Raw genomic sequence first — 18,530 nt, forward strand, 5'->3', positions numbered from 1 at the left:
AGGAGCCTACAAGAGCCTGACAGGGGGATGCACTTTTGCCCTCTTTTATTCTAACCACATTATTTTGCCAGTTTCCAGGGCAGCCAGGATGTGGCATCTGCTAGTCATTTTTATCAATTGTTATGGGTGCCTAGGCATGGCTGCAAAGCTCCTGTTCACATCTTTTCCACGTGAGAAATAGGTCGTTACCCTTCATTGATACCCAGACATTTCTTGCTCTCCTTAGCACCTTGAACTACAGTACTTAATTTTAGATTGTGTCCTCTAGGTCCTTGGCAGGAGCTGGCAGATAGGGATTATCGGACTTTCCTCTATGCCTACCCTGCAGTTTGTCCTAAGGCTAAGAATACAAATGAGCACGCATGAATCCTATCCTCATAGACTTTCTGACAGGAAGACAGATATATAACAAAATTGTGGAAAGTATGGCAGTAGAGGGTATGATCAACTTTCTTTGGGGGATGAAAAGAATGGGATGGACACATGAATAAATGGTTGTCAAGAATAGCTGATTAAAACACCCTGCAAGCCATTGGATTTTCAGTTGGTCTGACCAACTTCTCCTTTCAGTCAGGTACCAGGAGTTTGAAAGAATACACTCTGATGGAGCTGCTTGTGGTAAGTTGTGTAAGAGTTAAGGAGCCCCTGACCACAGAGGACTGACCTTTTTGCCTAGCGGTAGGGACTTAGGAATTGTCAGAGACCTATGGTTGGAATGTGAGATGGTTATTTAGTATTCTCACCAGTATGATCATCGAGAGAGGGGACTGGGCAATTTAGGAAGAAGGCAGTAAGGGAGGCTGGACTTTGGGGGTGTATGGAACATTTGGCGGGGGGTAGGGGGAAGAAATGGAGGTTTCTCGGTTAGGAGGAGTTGGGCTGATGGGTAGTATGTTGAATTACAGATGCACATGGAAGAGCCTTGTTTTGACTTCCTTCGAACCAAGCAGACCCTTGGGTAAGTCTGCTGGCAAGAGCACTGAGCTCAAATAAGGGCCTGGGGCTTACTTTGCAGGCTGAAATTTCAGATATCCTGACTGAGCTGTCTCTCAGAGCTCTTTGGCCCTTCCATGTCTACTTAGAGTCATACCTACTGGTCAAAACTTCTGGAATTTGCATCTTGGACTATCATTGGGTTTTCAGTTTGGTCACATTTCAAAATTAGCAAGAGAACAAGCTAGCCTGTGGTCCTGTAACCTGAGAATGAAATAGATATATACATTGTTCTGGATCTCGGGGTTCAGTAAAGATGTGCAGAAACCCTTCCCTCATCTCTAGTGTTTCTGAGGACAGGGCCAAGGTGACCAGCTGAGCTCATAAAACTTTTTGCTTTGGCTGTAGGTACCATGTCTACCCTACCTGTAGGAACACATCTGGGATTCTAGGATTCTCTGTCACCGTGGGGACTCAGGCAACCAAATACAAGTGAGTAAGCAAACTACTATTATTATTGGCATGGAGAGCAGGGGCTACAGATAAACCTCAGACAACTCTCACAGCCGCAGGGGGTGGGGGCTGCAGAGTGATTGGTCATAGATGGCCTGATCCAGGACTGATCAATGGTTCCTATTAGGGTTTGACTCAAGTCCTGTGGTCACCGTACAGGGCTTGCCAATGTTTATGTCTTCAGGTAGATCTAAAGACAAGAAAGGCAAAGGTACTGGCCTTAATGCTAGAACCAAGGTGCAAGGCCTTGTTGGTTCTCAGCTTTGGAATGGCCAAGCATAAGTCACTGCTTCAGTATGAGGATACCAGGAAAATGGGCCAGAGTTGGGGGTAGGTTCTTTCCATTCATTTCCCTCCCTCCATTTAAGGGAGTGCTGAGGAGGACTGGGAAGAAAACACTTCAGCCTCTTTCCGAGACAGGGTTTCTAATGACTTTTGTTTTGTTTCAGCTCTGAAGTTGTTGATAAAAAGATAGAAGAGTTTCTTTCTAGCTTTGAGGAAAAGATTGAAAACCTTACTGAAGATGCATTCAACACCCAGGTGATTGAGCTGGCCTGGTCTTTTGTTTCTTGGCCCAGACAAGCCCTCAAGACAACTGGACACCAGCCTTAGCTTTGCCGGCCAGTTTTGGAACTTTGTAGTCCCACCTTAACTTGACCATGTATTCTTAGCTTTGTTCCTCTGCATCATGCTATCAGGTCCTAAGTGAAGGGACCATAGCGTGTCCATCACAAGCCACACAGGACAGGGCCTAGTATGTTCTGGAGGCACCAGTGTGATGCTATGCCTGAAGACCTCTTTTTGGTTAACAGGTCACAGCCCTGATCAAGCTGAAGGAGTGCGAGGATACCCACCTTGGGGAGGAGGTGGATAGGAACTGGAACGAAGTGGTGACACAGCAGTATCTCTTTGACCGCCTTGTCCATGAGGTAATAGCATGGTTCTCTGAATAAGACTGCCCTCACAGGGACTCCTGATTTGGCAGGAGTCACCATTCCCAACACATTGGTATTGGGTGGAAGAGACCCCTGGGGCGCTCACACCAGGCCTGGTTCCTTACTTGCTCATTGCTTGATTAGTTTCCAGACTGACCTAACATCTTAGGTGGCCAAGTGCGCAGGATGCTAATCCTTACCTACAACCCCCAACCAATTTGAACTAGAGCAGATTCATTTGTTTTATATATTGAGGTTCACTTTAAGATTTGTGAGGGGGGAAAAGTGTTCTGCTATTTAAAGAAAATTTAAAACTTTGATCTTTATGAACAGAGAGTTCCTCCTCCAGACAGGATTCTTGCTGTAGGTCTTTTGACAAAGTAGGAAAATCCACAAAAAAGAGCTCCGTGTGCTGCAGTCCAGTCTCTCAGATAATATAACCCTTGTGGTGAATTACCAAAGGACACTGAGGCAGAGGTTTAACAAGAAGCTCTTAAGGCACTACAGGTTTCCTGTTAGAGCAGATAAAGTTCTCTACCTGTTTCAATAGTTGTATTTTTCTCATTATACAGTTACTATGTACCTGAAGTTTGGCTCAGTGTGTTACTTAGCTATAATTACAGTATCTGCTATCCTTTCTTGCTTATGAAACCTTAAAATGTGCAGCCAAAGCTCATTTTTATCCTATTCTGGAAGGTTGGGGGCAAGCTGAAACTTGATGTGCTCAGACCAAGGAAGTCTGCCAGGTGTTAGTTTAAGATCTGTCTTTCAAGAAAATGTATTGCTAGTCTTTGATAGCTTTCTTTCCTCTCTCTCCTTCCTCTAAAAGATTGAAGCACTGAAGTCCTTCTCAAAATCAGACCTGGTCAATTGGTTCAAGGTTCACAGAGGCCCAGGAAGTAAAATGCTTAGTGTTCATGTGAGTACGGTTGTCATTTAGCCATTATCATTCACTGAGTTTTTGCTGGTACCAGAGATCCTAACAGGTCTTTGTCTAAATCTGGTCGGCTTGTTTCTCACCTTGAACCTTTGGCTTCTTCCAGGTTGTTGGATTTGGGAAGTATGAGCTGGAAGAGGATGGCACCCCTCATGGTGAGGATTCAAACTCTTCTTGTGAACCGATGCAGCTAACCTACCTGCCAACCTCTCCTCTGCTGACAGATTCTACCATTCCCATTACTGATATCAGGGCTTTCACATCAACACTTAACCTTCTCCCCTACCATAAAATAGTCAAATAAACTGCAGTCTCGTTGGCCTGAACGAAACATTGTGTATTTAAAATGTGTATTTTATGAAGTTATACTACTATGGCCTTAGGGCCCCCATTGAATTTTTGCACTGGCATCATAGAATTTGATTTACTCCCCACCCCTTCTGTGGTGACTAACAAAACGGGTTACGGTAGCAGCTGGCAGAGAGAAATCGGCAGGGTGGCCCAAAAGCTTATAGGAGCAGTTTGAGAAGCCCTGGCACCTGGTTCTCTCAGATTGAGAATCCAGTTCTGTATGACAGCCCTGTGTAACCCATGTCTTATTAGTACCTAAATGTTAGGTGCTAATACTAATACCTAAATGATGTTGTTGTTTTTAATGTATTTTTAAATAAAGATAGTTCTGTATTACCCTTCAGAATGAGGTATTTGCTGCTGTGGCATTCTTGTTTCAGTGTGGGGTACAGATATAAACTTTCCCCAAACCCTCTTAGGCAAGCATGTCAAACTCAAAATGAGGCCTGTGGGCCCAAGTTTGACATGCTTGCTCTAAGACAGTGGTTCTCAACCTTCCTAATGCCGTGACCCTTTAATATAGTTCCTCATGTTGTGGTGACCCCCAACCATAAAATTATTTTCATTGCTACTTCATAACTGTAATTTTGCTACTGTTATGAATCGTAATGTAAATATCTGATATGCAGGATGTATTTTCATTGTTACAAATTGAACATAATTAAAGCATAGTGATTAATCACAAAAATATGTAATTATATATGTTTTCCGATGGTCTTAGGCGACCCCTGTGAAAGGGTCGTTCGACCCCCAAAGGGGTCGCGACGCACAGGTTGAGAACCGCTGCTCTAAGGCAATAAAATATTTTTGAATAAAATGTTGGTAGTCCTATGTCTGCTACATGAGAGTTCGATGAGGACTTGGTCAGGGGTAGAGACGGCCAGGATGGCCCTCCTATTTGTGAAAAGCTAATTCCTGTATTAAAAGTTGCCAAATAATTGCCTCCAAGTTTAACCATAAAGATAATAAACGAAACACATTTAAAAAAGGTTGGAAAAAGTACTTTATGAAGCCTTCAGAAGCACTGAGTATAATTAAACTATAACTCAGAGTTAGATACAATTCCAAAATAAAAGTTATTGTAGGTGAGACCATGAAATTTCCCAATACTTGATTTTAATACATTGCGCTAAATTTCTAAAACAACGCAGAGGAACCAATATTTACAGATGGAGTATTTATGAAAAATCTGGCATCAGGTATATATGTAATGTACGTGTATGTATATATATATGTATATATATCCCAAGGTTATATGAACTAAGAAACAGATGGTGTATTATCTCAACAGCAGTACTAGAGTGCAGAGTTTGAGACTGGGAGTTTTAAATGCTTTTCAAAGCCTGGGGTTTGGAAAAGGAGCAGACATGGTGTTTTCAAAACCTGAAGTTTTTCTCAGGACTGAAGTCAAAATTGTAACTGCCACAAAAGAGGAAAAAGAGAAGCTTTTCTCGCTTTAATTGTTCATCTGCATCGGAAAGTCCAGTATCCCTGAGATAGGAACCACTGCAATAAGAAGGGAGTAAGTATGTTCTCCCAAAGGAAGACTGTTGCTCAATTATGCCTACTGCCCTGGTTATCAGGTGTAAACTTTGCATTTCCCAACCTAATGCTTGGCAGCACCAAGACGTTTCAGTAATGGTTCATCGTAAACCCAACATTCTCCATCTTCGTGAAATAACTGTGAAAGAAAGAGGGAGAATTCAGTTAAACATTTATGTACTTCTATAGTATCATACCTTTTATTATTTTATGTCTGTCCCATTACACTAAATGAGTTTCATGCAGGGACCTGGACTCATCTTGTTCATCAGCATGCTTGCTTAAAACAGTGTTTGGAACTTCAACATTCATTGAAATGAATGAGTTACAGCTCAGCATACAGGAGCAGTAGCAGTTGGGAGGTTGGGGCAGGTTCCCCAGAGCAAGCTTACCCTCGTCTCCCATTGAATTTCCTTCTCTTTCCTTTCTCGGGCTTCTGCTCTTTGCCTTTCTTCAAGTCTGTGCTTGGCTTCAGTTGCTGCATCAATATCTCTGATTTTTAAGTTAAAAGTGACATCCTTCCAAAGACTAAAAAAAAAGAAGTAAAGGTGCTAAGTACTAGATGGACATAATTATGAGCAATCTTGAGAATGAAATGCAAGTCTATAGCTACCCTTAAGTGCCATTGTTCACAGACTAAAGATTCTTAAACTGGCACTAGGGCACTGGGGTAAAGATCAGAAAAATAGACTTGGGAGATTCCACTGCTCGTTTGTCAAAGGAGGAAATAAAGGATGGGCAGAAAGCTGGATATATGGTAGGAACAACAGAGGAGAAAGAAAAGTGAGAACTGAGACCTGGGATTCTATTTCTGACTCTACATCTAATTAGCTATGCAACTTTGGTGATGTCAGTTCACCTCTCAAGGGCTTGAGTGTTGTCCTTTATTATAAAATAAAAGGATTAGAACAGAGGAGCTGAGAAGTTCTGTTTCAGAAAAGCTCCCTTGGAGAAACAGCGTAAATGGAGAATGAGAGTCAACTGTAGAGGCTTAAAGGGGTAAGCTTCCTCTCAAGGCCTGGAAGGTGATAACTGGACAGGTCTGGTCCAAACATGTTACTTTACAAGTGAAGACTCCTAGGGACTAGAAAAGTGTCCACGCCTAAGATCCCCTTGTGGTGAGTAGCAGAGCATATATTTCCATGTTTCCACTTATGTAACTCTGAGCAGATTATTAACAAGTTAGTGACAAGAAGTAGGAGTAATGATTTGTAAGGCCCCCTACCTTCACTTATGAACCCCCTAATACACTAAACACCCTAATACACTAAACAAAGAACTTTAGTGCATAATTCCTCATACCACTAAAAGATCCTGATTTTATTGGGAAAGGAAAAAATGATGTTTGAGTTTACTGGAAAACTGAATACCAAATAGGCACTAAGGAATAACTGATTTTCTTAACGCGTGATAATGATACTTCGTGGGGGTTTTTTGTTTTTGTTTTTTTTTCTTATGTCATTAGAGAGATATATGCTGAAATACTTAGGGATGAAATTTTTTTTAAAGTTTCTTGCAAATAAAAGACCTGAAGGTGTTTTGCTACACATTTCTCAGTTGGGACCTCACTGCCACCTCTTCTAAACCACAAAGAGGGTGGTAAGCCAACACACTCTAAGTACTTACTATACATCAAGTATCATAATATGCTACAAACATGTCATCTCATTTATTCCTCACAACAACTCTGAAGCAGTTCTCATTGCAGGTAAAAAGGCAGAGAGGCAAGCTTACAAGTCTTTGTTACAAAATCGTAAGTGGTGGAGCTTGTATGAATCTAGGCATTCAAACTTGGTATGTGCTCTTACACTCTGTTCTACTGTCTCCATAACCCAGTCCTGCAGCTATGCCTAGTCAATCAACAGCTCTATCTCCTTACCAGCGGGATTCATACTCATTCTGATCTTCCAACTTCCTCACTTTCTTCTTGATTATAGGCAACTTCTTGGTATCTATAAAAACTGCATTTTCCTAGGAAACAGAAGAGGTAGATATTTTATTGTTCATCCTGTTCTAAGAAGAGTCAACTCTTCCTAGAAGATTTTAATAGATGTTATAATCAAATCCCACATATTGAGAAAGACAGTGAGTTTCATCAGCAATCTTCAGCCTTAAAATATAGTTTTGTCTTAAGTCTTAGTAGCGGCTCAATTCAATAAACATTTTCGACGTGACCAGATGCCACATTCTCAGGATGTAATCTCTTGGAGAGCTAGACCCAAAAACAACTACTACTAATGATAAGTATACTGAAGTGCTTTTTACATTTCAAATTCTCCAAATCCAAAATCCAGTTCACTGACTCCGGTTAATCCCACACCACCTTTCCTACCTTAATTAGGTACCATTTGCAAGTTCCCTGAGGGCAAGGACTATCTTATTCATTTCTGTATCCCTGGTGCCAGGCACTCACTACATTTCTTATACAAAATCAAACTGCACATAAACACAAATTAGTTCAGCACTTCATTTTATAAACATACCACACATTCTAATGATATAGGTAACATTTACTGGTGCTTTACTATGTGCCAAGCATTTTTTAACATACATTTTTTCTTTTTAAAAATGTTTATTAAAAATATTTTTTCAACTTGTTTACATTCAGTATTGTGCTGTATTAGTTTCAGGTGTACAGCATAAAACATACTTATTCTTGAATGTTTTGAGAGGAAAGTCAGATCATTCTACTACCTTTACTGCTGGGGAAGAGGTGGGGAAAGGAAAAGGCTTGCCCTGAAGGGATGGCATTCAAGTTGGCCTCAAGGGTTCAATTTCCAGATGAAGGAAGCCAGAGTAAAGGATAGGCTATGATTCAATGTAGCCTGAAACAAGTGGCAAAATATAGCTTCTTACCCCTGTTGCATATTTTGCATACATGACACCATTCCATTCCCCTTCAATTGAACAAAAGGACTTCTTGTCATTTGGAGAACTAAACAGAAAAGAAACATTTGTGTCAGTCTCAAGTTGAAAATTACCAAAGAATCTGGTCAGGGTGACCTACCTACACAGAACAGAAAACAGAAGAGCAACTGTGACGTCTTTGGTAAAGCAGCTTAACAGGACTGGATTTCCCAGTCAAAAGTAAGAACCAGATGGGCCCTGAGCTGATGCTAACAGCAGACTAGGGGCAATCCCTGCCCTCAGGCTGTTCACAGCCAGTGGGGAGAAAGGACACCATAAATTCTGGGTGGTAAGTGCTGTGGGGAGTTATGTGATCACTGGAGTTCAAGGGCAAAACTGCTGGGATGAAGGTCAGGGAAGGTTTTGCTTATGCCAGAAACCGTTCAACCTGAGGCGGAAAGGGACCTCTGCGTCAAACAGTTTGGCCTCTTTACCTGACAAGGATCATTTTCTCAAAGGTCCCAAGAGGCCTCTACTTAGACACGGTAATGACATGTATGGCAGGTATGGAATTTGGAAAGATAAGCATCACAGCAAAGGACAAGTTAGGAGGGGCAAGGCAAAGGCCAGAAGGAGTCTGAGGTCCGGAGAGAGAAATACACAGGGTAGGGGATGAAGCTTTTATCACTGGACCAAAACTTGTTTCCTCTATGATTTAGGGGCTTTGAGGAAGGGGTACAAATGAAAAAGAAAACCCCATAGGACCCCAGGTTTAGGTCACTGTGCAGTGGTTCTCAAAGTGTTGTCTGGCAACCCCCTTGGGTTCCCAAGATCCTCTTAGATCAAAACTATTTTTGAACACTAAGATGTTATTTGCCTTTTCCACTCTAATTTTCCCTCAAGTGTAGAGTGTTTCCCAGAGGCCATGTAATATGTAGCAACCAACTAACTGCAAGTAAGTAGGAGAATCCAGTTGTCCTCAGTCATGTACCACTTGACGAAGGGATATGTTCTGAGAAAGCAGTCTTTAGGCAATTTTGTTCTTGTGCAAACACGATTAGAATGCACCTACATAAGCCTAGGTGGCACAGCCTACGACACCTCGGCTGTATGGTATGGCCTATTGCTCTCAGGCTACAAGCCTGCACAGCATATTACTGCACAAAACAAAAGATTAAACCAGGGGTGGGAACTTCTTTTCTGCCAAGGGCCATTTGGATATTTATAACAGCATTTGCGGGCCATACAAAATTACCAGCTTAAAAATTAGCCTGCTATTTGGTCAAACATCTAATTAACTCACCCCTAATGCCTTGGCAGGGCCAGACCAAATGATTTCAAGGGCCTTACATGGCTCCAGGGATGGATGGTCCCCACCCCTGCCCTAGAGTATCAAACAAAATCAAGCCAAGATGTGACAGTTACTGTTTTTCCCCAGAAAGGCACACAAAAAAGAACACGACTTCTAGACACTCAGGTGGGAGTCAGTCTACTGCATGGGCTAGCTCATAGCCCTATCTGGCCACAGTGAGTCAAGAATCCATGAGCTGGGTTTGCTAATCATCTAGGAAAGACCCCTTTCTGTTCCCCATTTGCAAGTCGGGTTTGTAGGAAGGAATTCCCACCAGTGACCTGATCATTCTGAACCTGTATTTTAGGACTCCTTTTGAAAATGGGATTTTAAGAAGAGAAATGACACACAAGATGTGAAATATGTTTACAAAGACAGAACCATTAAAAGGGTCAATTCCTAACAGACATCATCATTCAAGACAAAAGGAAAAGTATTTCAGAGAAGAGCACTCACGCAGAAAAATCAAAATACCTACAAAATCTCAGCAGTAATTCTGTGCTTCTTGCCCCCATAGAAAGGTTTCGTGTGGAAGACAATATTTGCACTATAGCCAGTTTTGGAACAATTGATATTGCATTCTCCACCTAGTTCCACCCAGGGCACTGTGAGGATAGACCTGCAAAATCGAAAGTTTTCAGGTAAGGCTGACAATTCAGAGGAAAGAGCATAGCTTAAGAATCAGCAGGGTTTGTTGCTCGCTGATTAGAAGAAATGGATGCAGCTCTACTTGCCTTCCATAACCATTGGGGAATGTGAGGATGTAATGTTCATCATGGTCTAGACACGAGACACAGCCTATGGAGAGAAGGGATAGGAACTCTGATGACTAGTGTCACCTGGCCATAAGGTCTTGTTGTCTGATTGATGGATTCTCCATTCAATTTAGGGAAAAACAAGCTCGCACCCCACCACTGCTTTCACCCCAAATAAACGTGCTTACATGCAAATAATGACATCCAGTCTGGCTTTCTGGGGCCATTTCCTCTCACTTAGACCCGTGGTCGGCAAACCGCGGCTCGCGAGCCACATGCGGCTCTCTGGCCCCTTGAGTGTGGCTCTTCCACAAAATACCACGTGCGGGTGCGCACATACAGTGCGATTGAAACTTCGTGGCCCATGCGCAGAAGTCGGTATTTTGTGGAAGAGCCACACTCAAGGGGTCAAAGAGTCGCATGTGGCTCTCGAACCGCGGTTTGCCAAGCTGCAGTTTGCCGACCACTGACTTAGACAATTGCCCAGCACCCATTAGAATGACATAAATTTCTAGTAACATGGGAGTCCACCCCATGCCCAAAGACTTACCCTGCCCTATGTTGTGCACCCCAATTGACATTCCAAGGAATTTTGATTTGGTCCAGATATGAGCATTGAATTGTATCTTCTTGTTAAAACACTCAGCATAAAAGGCTGAAACTATAGAAATTATTTTAAATTAGTGTACTGTGTAATTACACCCACCTCTCCAACTCCCTTAACTTGGGGAAAGAACTGACTCCTTGAGGAAAATCCTTTAATCCTCAAAGAACTGCCTTTTATACCGTTTTCCCCAAATCTAACATTCATTTGGGGTCATGTGAGCAGAAATTTCCCTGAACCATGAGACTATGGCCAATCCTGGAGGCTTAAAACCAAAAGGTCTGCCTGTTCTTCTGGTCAGTAAGCTTGTCTCTCTCAGCCCCAGCTGGGCCCATCAGTAGTACCACTGCACTGAGCAAATAAGACACTGAGGAGATGTGGTCTCTCCCCGATGTCAGGAATATACTGAGCAGCAACTACAACTCATTTATGTAAATTGTCTCAAAGTTGCTGAGGTCTCTACAGTACAGCTATTATGTGTAATGACTTTAGAAGCATTAAAGTTTATTTGGAAAATAATAGTGAAGCTAATAGTCTTTGGAACTTATACAAGGAACAGATAAGAGCGCCTATCCTCACAGGACTGGGAAGACACAGGCAGCCATAAAACAAGACAGTAGTGATCTCGCCTATGAGCTTTTCATGACCCTTTTTTGCCAGCATGGTTTCAAGTGGTTGTTGCAGAAGAACTAAGCTCTGTGACTTACTGGGTGGATGATGGGAAACCTGCTCAGCCACGAATGTTACACTGTTTTTGGAAACCCCGGGAACTGGTCCTTCTGAAACTAGCTCCTGCAAGCAAATATAACATCATTTTCTTTTGATGTGGAAACACAAATGACACTGCAGAGACTCTAATGAGGGAATCTCTCCTTTCCTTGGTGGTTACTGCTCCCCCTCTACACACTCAAAGCACCTGGCCCAATGTCATCACGGCGCTGAATCACACAGCTGGAATAAGAACAGACATGTGACTGCCTGTCTTCAGAAAGAACTAATGTGACGTGTTGCCTGGAAAGGGAAAGATCTGGGGAGTTATGTCTATGAGACTATTCTGTGCCAGGCGCTGTGGGCCAGGGGGTTTGTTCCTCATCCCTCGAGACCTTTTACTTTATTTGAATCTTCCTTGCTGGTCGTCTTCCTCAAAGCAACCTCTAAGTGCTGGGAGCCCTGGGCTCAGGTGTGAGTCACCTACAACTCTGCTCTGTGCTAGCTACCTAATGTCTCCGAAAGCACCATCTCCACTCTAGATCACTCCCTTGAACTCCAGACTCTTAAATTCTAACTCCCAACTGACAGCTCCACTCAATGTCTAACAGATCACTCATACTTGATGTTTCAAATTTGAGTTCCTGATCTTTCCTCCCCCAAATCCAATCTTTTCCTTCTTAATAAATAGCACCAATCAACTGCTGAAGCCCCAAATGCAAGGATTCATCTCTGTCTGCTTTCCCTTACCTCCCCGCAGTCCATCTATCAGTTCTAACTCCAAAATACAGCTCGCATCAACCATGTCTCTCCTGGAATAATGGCCAAGGCCTCAACGGTCTCCTGGCCTCTATTTTTGCCCCTTTCTAATTTATTTTTTCCTAAAATCATTAAAAGATCTTTTCAAAACAAAGAAATGACATCCTGGTAAGCCATAAAATCATCATTATGGCCCACGAGGCCTTGCATGATTATATTTCTACCTTTATCTCATGCCCCTCTTTCCCGTTGCTCATTATATTCAAAATATGCTGATCCTACAGCACAATTCTATGGGTGGTGAGCATCTTCTGATCATTACCTGTATAACTGTTATCTATCTCCAAATAAAATGAAATCCTGACCAGTACACAACTGAAGATAATTAAAAACGCCAGTGCAGAACTCACCGTGTTCTCCTCAGTATCGTTTGGTAATGTCCAGTGACACTGAAAGATCTCACCCAAAATGGGATTGTATGGCTTTTTGGCAACCGATCCTCTCCTTCCCGCGTGGAAGGCCGAGAGGTACCATTTCACAACCTGAACCATTCGGTCTCTGGCATCCTTTTGGTCACTAATGCTGAAAGGGAGAAAGACAATATTTGTGTTTTGCTTTCTGACAGGATGCAAGCTGATGCAGCAACCCTCAGCATGGCCCACCTTGAGACAGGTGAGGACCTAGGACCAGGAGTTACCCCAGTTTCCTTTTAAAACTGAGGTATAATAGGGATAATTAAACACACTGGTCGTAAGCGTGTGGTTTGGTGACTTAGATGTGTAATCCATTTACTCAATCACCATACAGGACATTTCCATTCCCCCCAAGTTTCCTTATCCCCCCTTTCCAAGCAATCTCCACCCCTCACCCTGAGGCAAACACTGTTTCTGGTTTCTAGTACCACAGGTTAGTTTCCGTGTTCCAGAACTTCATATAAGTGCACTGCTTAATTGCCAAATAGTTGGAGATTTTCTAGATGTATTTGTGTTATTGATTTCTGATTTAATTCTTTCATGCTCAAAGAGAATATACTCTGTATGGTTCCAATGATTTAAAATTTATTACATCTTCCCAGTACATGGTGTATCTTGATGAATATTCCATGTGTACTTGAAAGACTGTGTTATACAAATTGATAGTGTCCAGAAGGTGAACCAGGTCGAGCTGATAGGTAATGCTGTTTGACTCTCCTATAGCCTTACAGGTTTTCCTGGGGGTGAGATGGGGCAGTGCATGCAGGGAGCTACTGTTAAGTCAGTTCCTAAGAAATTTCCAACCACAATCGTGCACTTGTCTATTATCCCCATCAGTTTAGTCAATTTTTGCTGAAATGTATTTCGAAGCTGTGTTACTAGGTACATATGCATTTAGGATTCTTATTTATTCTTGATAAATTGACCTTTTCTTAATCATATGAAATATCCCTATTTGTCTCTGGCAATATTTGTCTTAAAAACTCTTCTTTGTCTGATACTAATACAAGCGACACCAGCTTTGTTATATGTGTTTTGCATATGTATTTGTCCATCCTTCTACTTCATATTTAAAATTTCTTGCTCGCAAATAGCATAGATGGATCTTGCTTTTTTTTATCCAGTCTGAAAATCACTCTTAAATGGAGTATGCATGCTATTTATATTTAGTGTCACTACTGATAAAGCTGGGTTTAACCCTACCATCTAGTATAGAATTTGTTTTCTATTTGTCCCCTTTGTGACTTGTTCCTTTACTTCCTTTTTGGGATTTAGTATTTTTAGAATTCCACTTAATCTTATCTACTGGCTTTTTAGCTGTACTTTTTAATATTTTTAAATGGTTCCTCTAAGGGACCTCAAAGTTTAAATTCTCATACATAAAGACTACCCTTAAATCTTGAACCCATATCTAAAGAATAACTGGTACTTTGAATCTTTACTTACACATTACCAATAAATGTTTACATTTTATTTGTTCAATTATGTATTAAACAGTGCCATATTAATTGAAGTTCTTCCCTTAGGATAGTGGTAAAATGGTCTCTTAAATCTTCATCAGGAAGGAAACATGCACATCAATGTCGGCCAATGAGTCCACCCACTGTGACACCTCAGTGATTTGTATTTGGCTTTAGTAAACCACAGCCCAAAGCCAACGAATGCATCAGAACGGATTAGAACATCCCCTTACAAAGAAAATTGTCCTGCTACCACTGAAAAGCAATGCGAACTCACCTCCTTGTAAATCAATTCCACCTTTTGATGACGTCTGTCTTTTGTGCATATATCTACTATTTCAAGCTTTACAATCTGGAAACTAGACTGTAAGCTCCTCAAGGGCAAACAGTGACTTTTTCTTTCTCCAGCTCATAGAAGTGTCTGGGAAATAATGGGTGCTTTAGAAAGTTTTGATGAACTCAGTTAACTGAACTTCATCAGGATATGTGTAAGTAATTTAATAGTGAATACCAGTCCTGGACCAAATAAGCTTATAGATGTGGCTCTGTAAATAATGGCTACCTATTAATGGGCTCTTACGATTTTTTTTTAACATGTTGGTTGCCTAACATCATCACTACCATGTAACCTAAGCAAACAGACAGACCTCTAGTATAAACAAAATACTCAATGCCTTTCATCCAGAAATACTTAAAAGGCCGGGAATCCATCTATCCTGCAAAGGCAGAAAGCTACTGGTAAAATCTTTAACAATTATAAACTACTGTGTTTATCATCAAATACCTCACAAACAGGTCCGGATGTGCAAAAAAGTCTGCATACATTTCTAAAAGAGATCTTCTTTCAAGAATAAATGTTGGAAGAACTACCTGCAAAACACACATTTGAGCCTTGAGTATCATATTCTACTACAGAGAAACAGACTGCTGCACTGCTGAAAAAAACAAAACCCATTCTAACCATGGTCACACCCACCAAGTACTGCCCTGGCATGCTTCTGATACCTACTTCCCAAACTGCTCTGCTTCAGAAATGCCCAGTACCCTGCCCAGCAGATGAAAAACAGAGAGGGGTTTTGAATTTTCAAAGCCACTTCCTCTGTGAACCTCCCTTTAGCTGCCTGGCTCAGTGAGACAAGAACAACAAACTACTCTAGACAATCTTTGGGTGCCTAATACCTGCTGGGCATTACATACACATCTTATTGAATTGTACAACAACCCTGTTGTGAAGAAATTATTATCCCTGTTTTACAGGGGAGGAAAATGAAGCTCAAAGAGAGTGAGAAATGTTCTCACTGTACTGTTACTAATGTGGGAATTCAAAATTGGGTCTGCTTACTTTGGGGAGGGGGTTTGTGCACTTTCCATATCTGCTGATGCTTCTCGATCATTAAATGCACTAGGCAATTTATCTACTTATGAATCTGTGTCCTCAAGTAACTGACATGAACGCAAGGACCACCCTTACTCACACTTGCATTCTCAGCTACTATTACACAGTTAAGAAATTTTTATAGTAGCAACTGAAGGAAGGACCAAGGGTGAAGAGAACAAGGATGGGAATCAATGAACTATTTCTATCATGGGGCTGAACCCATGAAGAAAAATGCTGAGGGGCTGGGAATGTGGCAGAGGAGAAAGCAAATAAAATAAAAAGTTGGAATATGGGAAGAAGGAATGAGAAAGATTAGTAATAATCAATAAAAAAGGAAAAATCTCATTATGAAGTGGAAGAAGAGTTTTTTAAGTGTATATCAGATTATAAATAATTTACTAGGGAAACAAAGCACCATAATAAGTAAACATTCCTTTAAATTTAGTAATTACTGCATATCCACCATATTCAAGACCTGTGTTAAATGTTATCATACAAGAGATGCTCAAATTACCCTGGAAGTCCAGGAGAGGGAAGGATCATGTTCTGTTTGGGGGACAGGAATGAGGGCAGAGCTGGGAAAGAATTCATTGCGGTGGCACTAGCCAAAAGCCTTAGGGGAGAGTAAGGCTGTAATAAAAAAGAGGAGGAAACAGAAGACTAAGAAATGAAGATCGGAGGGGGGAAAAGGACACGGAGACAGGAAATTGGGTGCGACAGAAACTGACCAGTGTGGCTGGTGAGGGTTAGGGCATATAGAGTGCTGATGGAGCACAAGCTTAGAAAGGTGCACTCTGGCGGTAACATTTAGGATGTTTATTATCAATTTAAGTAAACATTTTCCTTCCACTGAACATGTTCATAATCTAAATTTAGCTAGACTGGCAGGTAAGCTTATGTACTGACTCAGTACAACTTCCTACCACTCTCAGAGGTCAGCATGTAAGGATGGCAGAGCAGAGAGACTGTAGGTCCTTCCCACACTGCTGGCCCACCAATCCCATCAACCCCGGACTCCTCTCCTTCTGGACTTCTCATTATGTGAGATAATAAACCTAGTATCCTTCAAGTTACCTTTAGGTGGGTCTTCCATAATTGGAGACCAAAACCAACCAAGGTAGAAGATGTCGAAAAAATATAAATGTCAACGTCTAAAATTAGGTTATGACTTTAAAATGCAAAGTGCAAATTTTGATTCAGCAATTATGTACTCTAATGAACACTGAAAAAATTCTTGGGGCAAACTCCTACAAATATTCTCTTATCTAGAACATTCCTGGCAAGTATGTTGGGTTCCACAAGTTAGTGCTATCCTTGTGAAGGTTTTATTTTAGACACTTTATTAGAAAATATTATGAATTAGTTTTTTTCTTAATTACTCTCTAAATCCAAACCAAAATGAAGCTCACACTGACAAAGACTATAGTTTGACCTGGTCATAACAAAAGCAAGACTCCTGAATGTTATTAACTTTCTAAAGTTGGGTAGAATAAGTTAACCAATATAAAGCTATTGCAGCTCAACTCTCTAAGACAAGAGGCAGCATGGAAAGATTACAGAGTTTGAAATCACAGACCAGATCAGAATCTCACTTCTGCTATTTAATAGGATTTATCCAAGTTACTTAACCTCCATGAGTTTTAGTTTCCTCATCAATAAAATGAACGAACAATAACACCTACTTTGTAGTGTTGTGGTGAAAATTAAGTGAAAGGATGAGGCTGTTAGCACAGTGACAGAGATATACAAAGGCACCCATACACCAGTACCAAGATTAGATTCAAATTTACTAGTAAATCCAGACCACAGTAATTGTATGGCTGAATATGTGTCATACAATTTTCCATTCATTATCTGTTCTGATCCTTACTACTCTGAAGTCAGTCAGTGTGTCCACTTTGCATACAAAGAACCTAAAGATCATGATGGAAGGGGCTTGCTCAAGGTCACATGGTTTGGTAATAGCAGAGGTAGGTTGTTAGCATAGGTCCTCTAACCCTAAGGTCAGAACTCTGCTTATTTTGATTATGTGTACACTATACTGCTTTAGTTTTTGTCCAAACCCAATACTAGTCCTTGTTTGCCCCAATAAAATCCAAATCTTCATCCATCCATACTACCTCTGAAATTATTCTGGCTTTATTTCATTAATTTATAAAAATATTGTTTATTCATCTAAATATATATTAAGTCACAACAAAACAAAAGTATAAATAGAAATTATGTCATTACACTATATGTGCAGGCACACTCACCATACAATCACTAAGAATCCACACATTAAGACAGCAAATGACAAATTTGATTCTTACCTTAGTAAGATCCATTCCAAGTCTAACCTGTGACAAGAGATGCATGATAACGCTCTTGTGCTCTTCTACTGACCCCGCCTCCCCTTCATCATCTCTATCATCATAGGAATCGAAAAGGTCTAAAATAAAACAGATCTTCTTAGACTAGTGGTAAATGGCCAATCTGTGCTGCTACCAGTATTGCAAATTTCCCCCAAATATTTTTAAGGAAAGAAAAAAGTTAAATTCTCCAAGGTCACTTACCAGCATCACTTGTTCCATTGGACATGGAAGAATTGAGTGACTCTGTGGTATCTGGACGCTTTAGACTATTTCCTGAGCTACTGTGGGTCAAGGCTGAAGCAGATCCAGAGGAACTAAAAAAATAATAATCACCTTCTTAAATCTTTTAAGAAAGCAACTTAGAATCACAGTAAGACGTTAACCTACAAAGCTACTTGAAAACTAATATATTCAACTGACAAACCAGACTCTTAAGAGTTAGCTGCTTATATACATACATATAGGTATACACTTTCCAACTCTCTCCCTGTGGCTCCCATTCTGAGACTGCCCAGTTTGGTGGCCAGGTCTCTTGTTTTACGCTTTTTGCATAGGGTGTGCTCAACCAAGCCATGTTGAGAAGCCATCAAAAATTAGTTTTGCTTTTTTGTCTAAGTTTAAAATGAGTTC

General features: G+C 41.0%; 2 protein-coding genes across 15 annotated transcripts in view; one reads left to right on the forward strand and one right to left on the reverse strand.

Annotated features, from left to right (window-relative positions):
* Window positions 1–4,015, forward strand: part of NRDC (nardilysin convertase) — an 85,413-nt gene extending 81,398 nt beyond the window's left edge. Inside the window, exons 25-31 of one of the 2 annotated variants that reach the window (XM_059689621.1) lie at window positions 571–618; window positions 906–958; window positions 1,342–1,425; window positions 1,896–1,986; window positions 2,259–2,375; window positions 3,211–3,300; window positions 3,425–4,015. In XM_059689621.1, coding sequence (XP_059545604.1) covers window positions 571–618; window positions 906–958; window positions 1,342–1,425; window positions 1,896–1,986; window positions 2,259–2,375; window positions 3,211–3,300; window positions 3,425–3,622 — 681 coding nt within the window. In that variant the 3' untranslated portion in view covers window positions 3,623–4,015. Of the gene's footprint in view, window positions 1–570; window positions 619–905; window positions 959–1,341; window positions 1,426–1,895; window positions 1,987–2,258; window positions 2,376–3,210; window positions 3,301–3,424 lie in introns of those variants that run through there. The other variant, XR_009451987.1, reaches the window with a different exon arrangement.
* A 639-nt stretch (window positions 4,016–4,654) lies between these two features.
* The window catches only part of OSBPL9 (oxysterol binding protein like 9), a 141,266-nt gene continuing 127,390 nt past the window's right edge, over window positions 4,655–18,530 (reverse strand). For 12 of the 13 annotated variants that reach the window (XM_059689632.1, XM_059689629.1, XM_059689631.1 and 9 more), the window contains 12 exons: window positions 18,102–18,214; window positions 17,859–17,977; window positions 14,953–15,038; window positions 12,646–12,817; window positions 11,476–11,560; window positions 10,715–10,825; window positions 10,144–10,207; window positions 9,888–10,028; window positions 8,068–8,146; window positions 7,091–7,182; window positions 5,604–5,739; window positions 4,655–5,350 (listed from right to left, as the gene is read on the reverse strand). In XM_059689632.1, the coding sequence (XP_059545615.1) occupies window positions 5,276–5,350; window positions 5,604–5,739; window positions 7,091–7,182; window positions 8,068–8,146; window positions 9,888–10,028; window positions 10,144–10,207; window positions 10,715–10,825; window positions 11,476–11,560; window positions 12,646–12,817; window positions 14,953–15,038; window positions 17,859–17,977; window positions 18,102–18,214 (1,273 nt within the window). In that variant the 3' untranslated portion in view covers window positions 4,655–5,275. The remainder of the gene's footprint in view (window positions 5,351–5,603; window positions 5,740–7,090; window positions 7,183–8,067; window positions 8,147–9,887; window positions 10,029–10,143; window positions 10,208–10,714; window positions 10,826–11,475; window positions 11,561–12,645; window positions 12,818–14,952; window positions 15,039–17,858; window positions 17,978–18,101; window positions 18,215–18,530) is intronic. The other variant, XM_059689635.1, reaches the window with a different exon arrangement.

This window comes from Myotis daubentonii, chromosome 3 (assembly GCF_963259705.1).
Source record: "Myotis daubentonii chromosome 3, mMyoDau2.1, whole genome shotgun sequence".
Taxonomy (NCBI): domain Eukaryota; kingdom Metazoa; phylum Chordata; class Mammalia; order Chiroptera; family Vespertilionidae; genus Myotis; species Myotis daubentonii.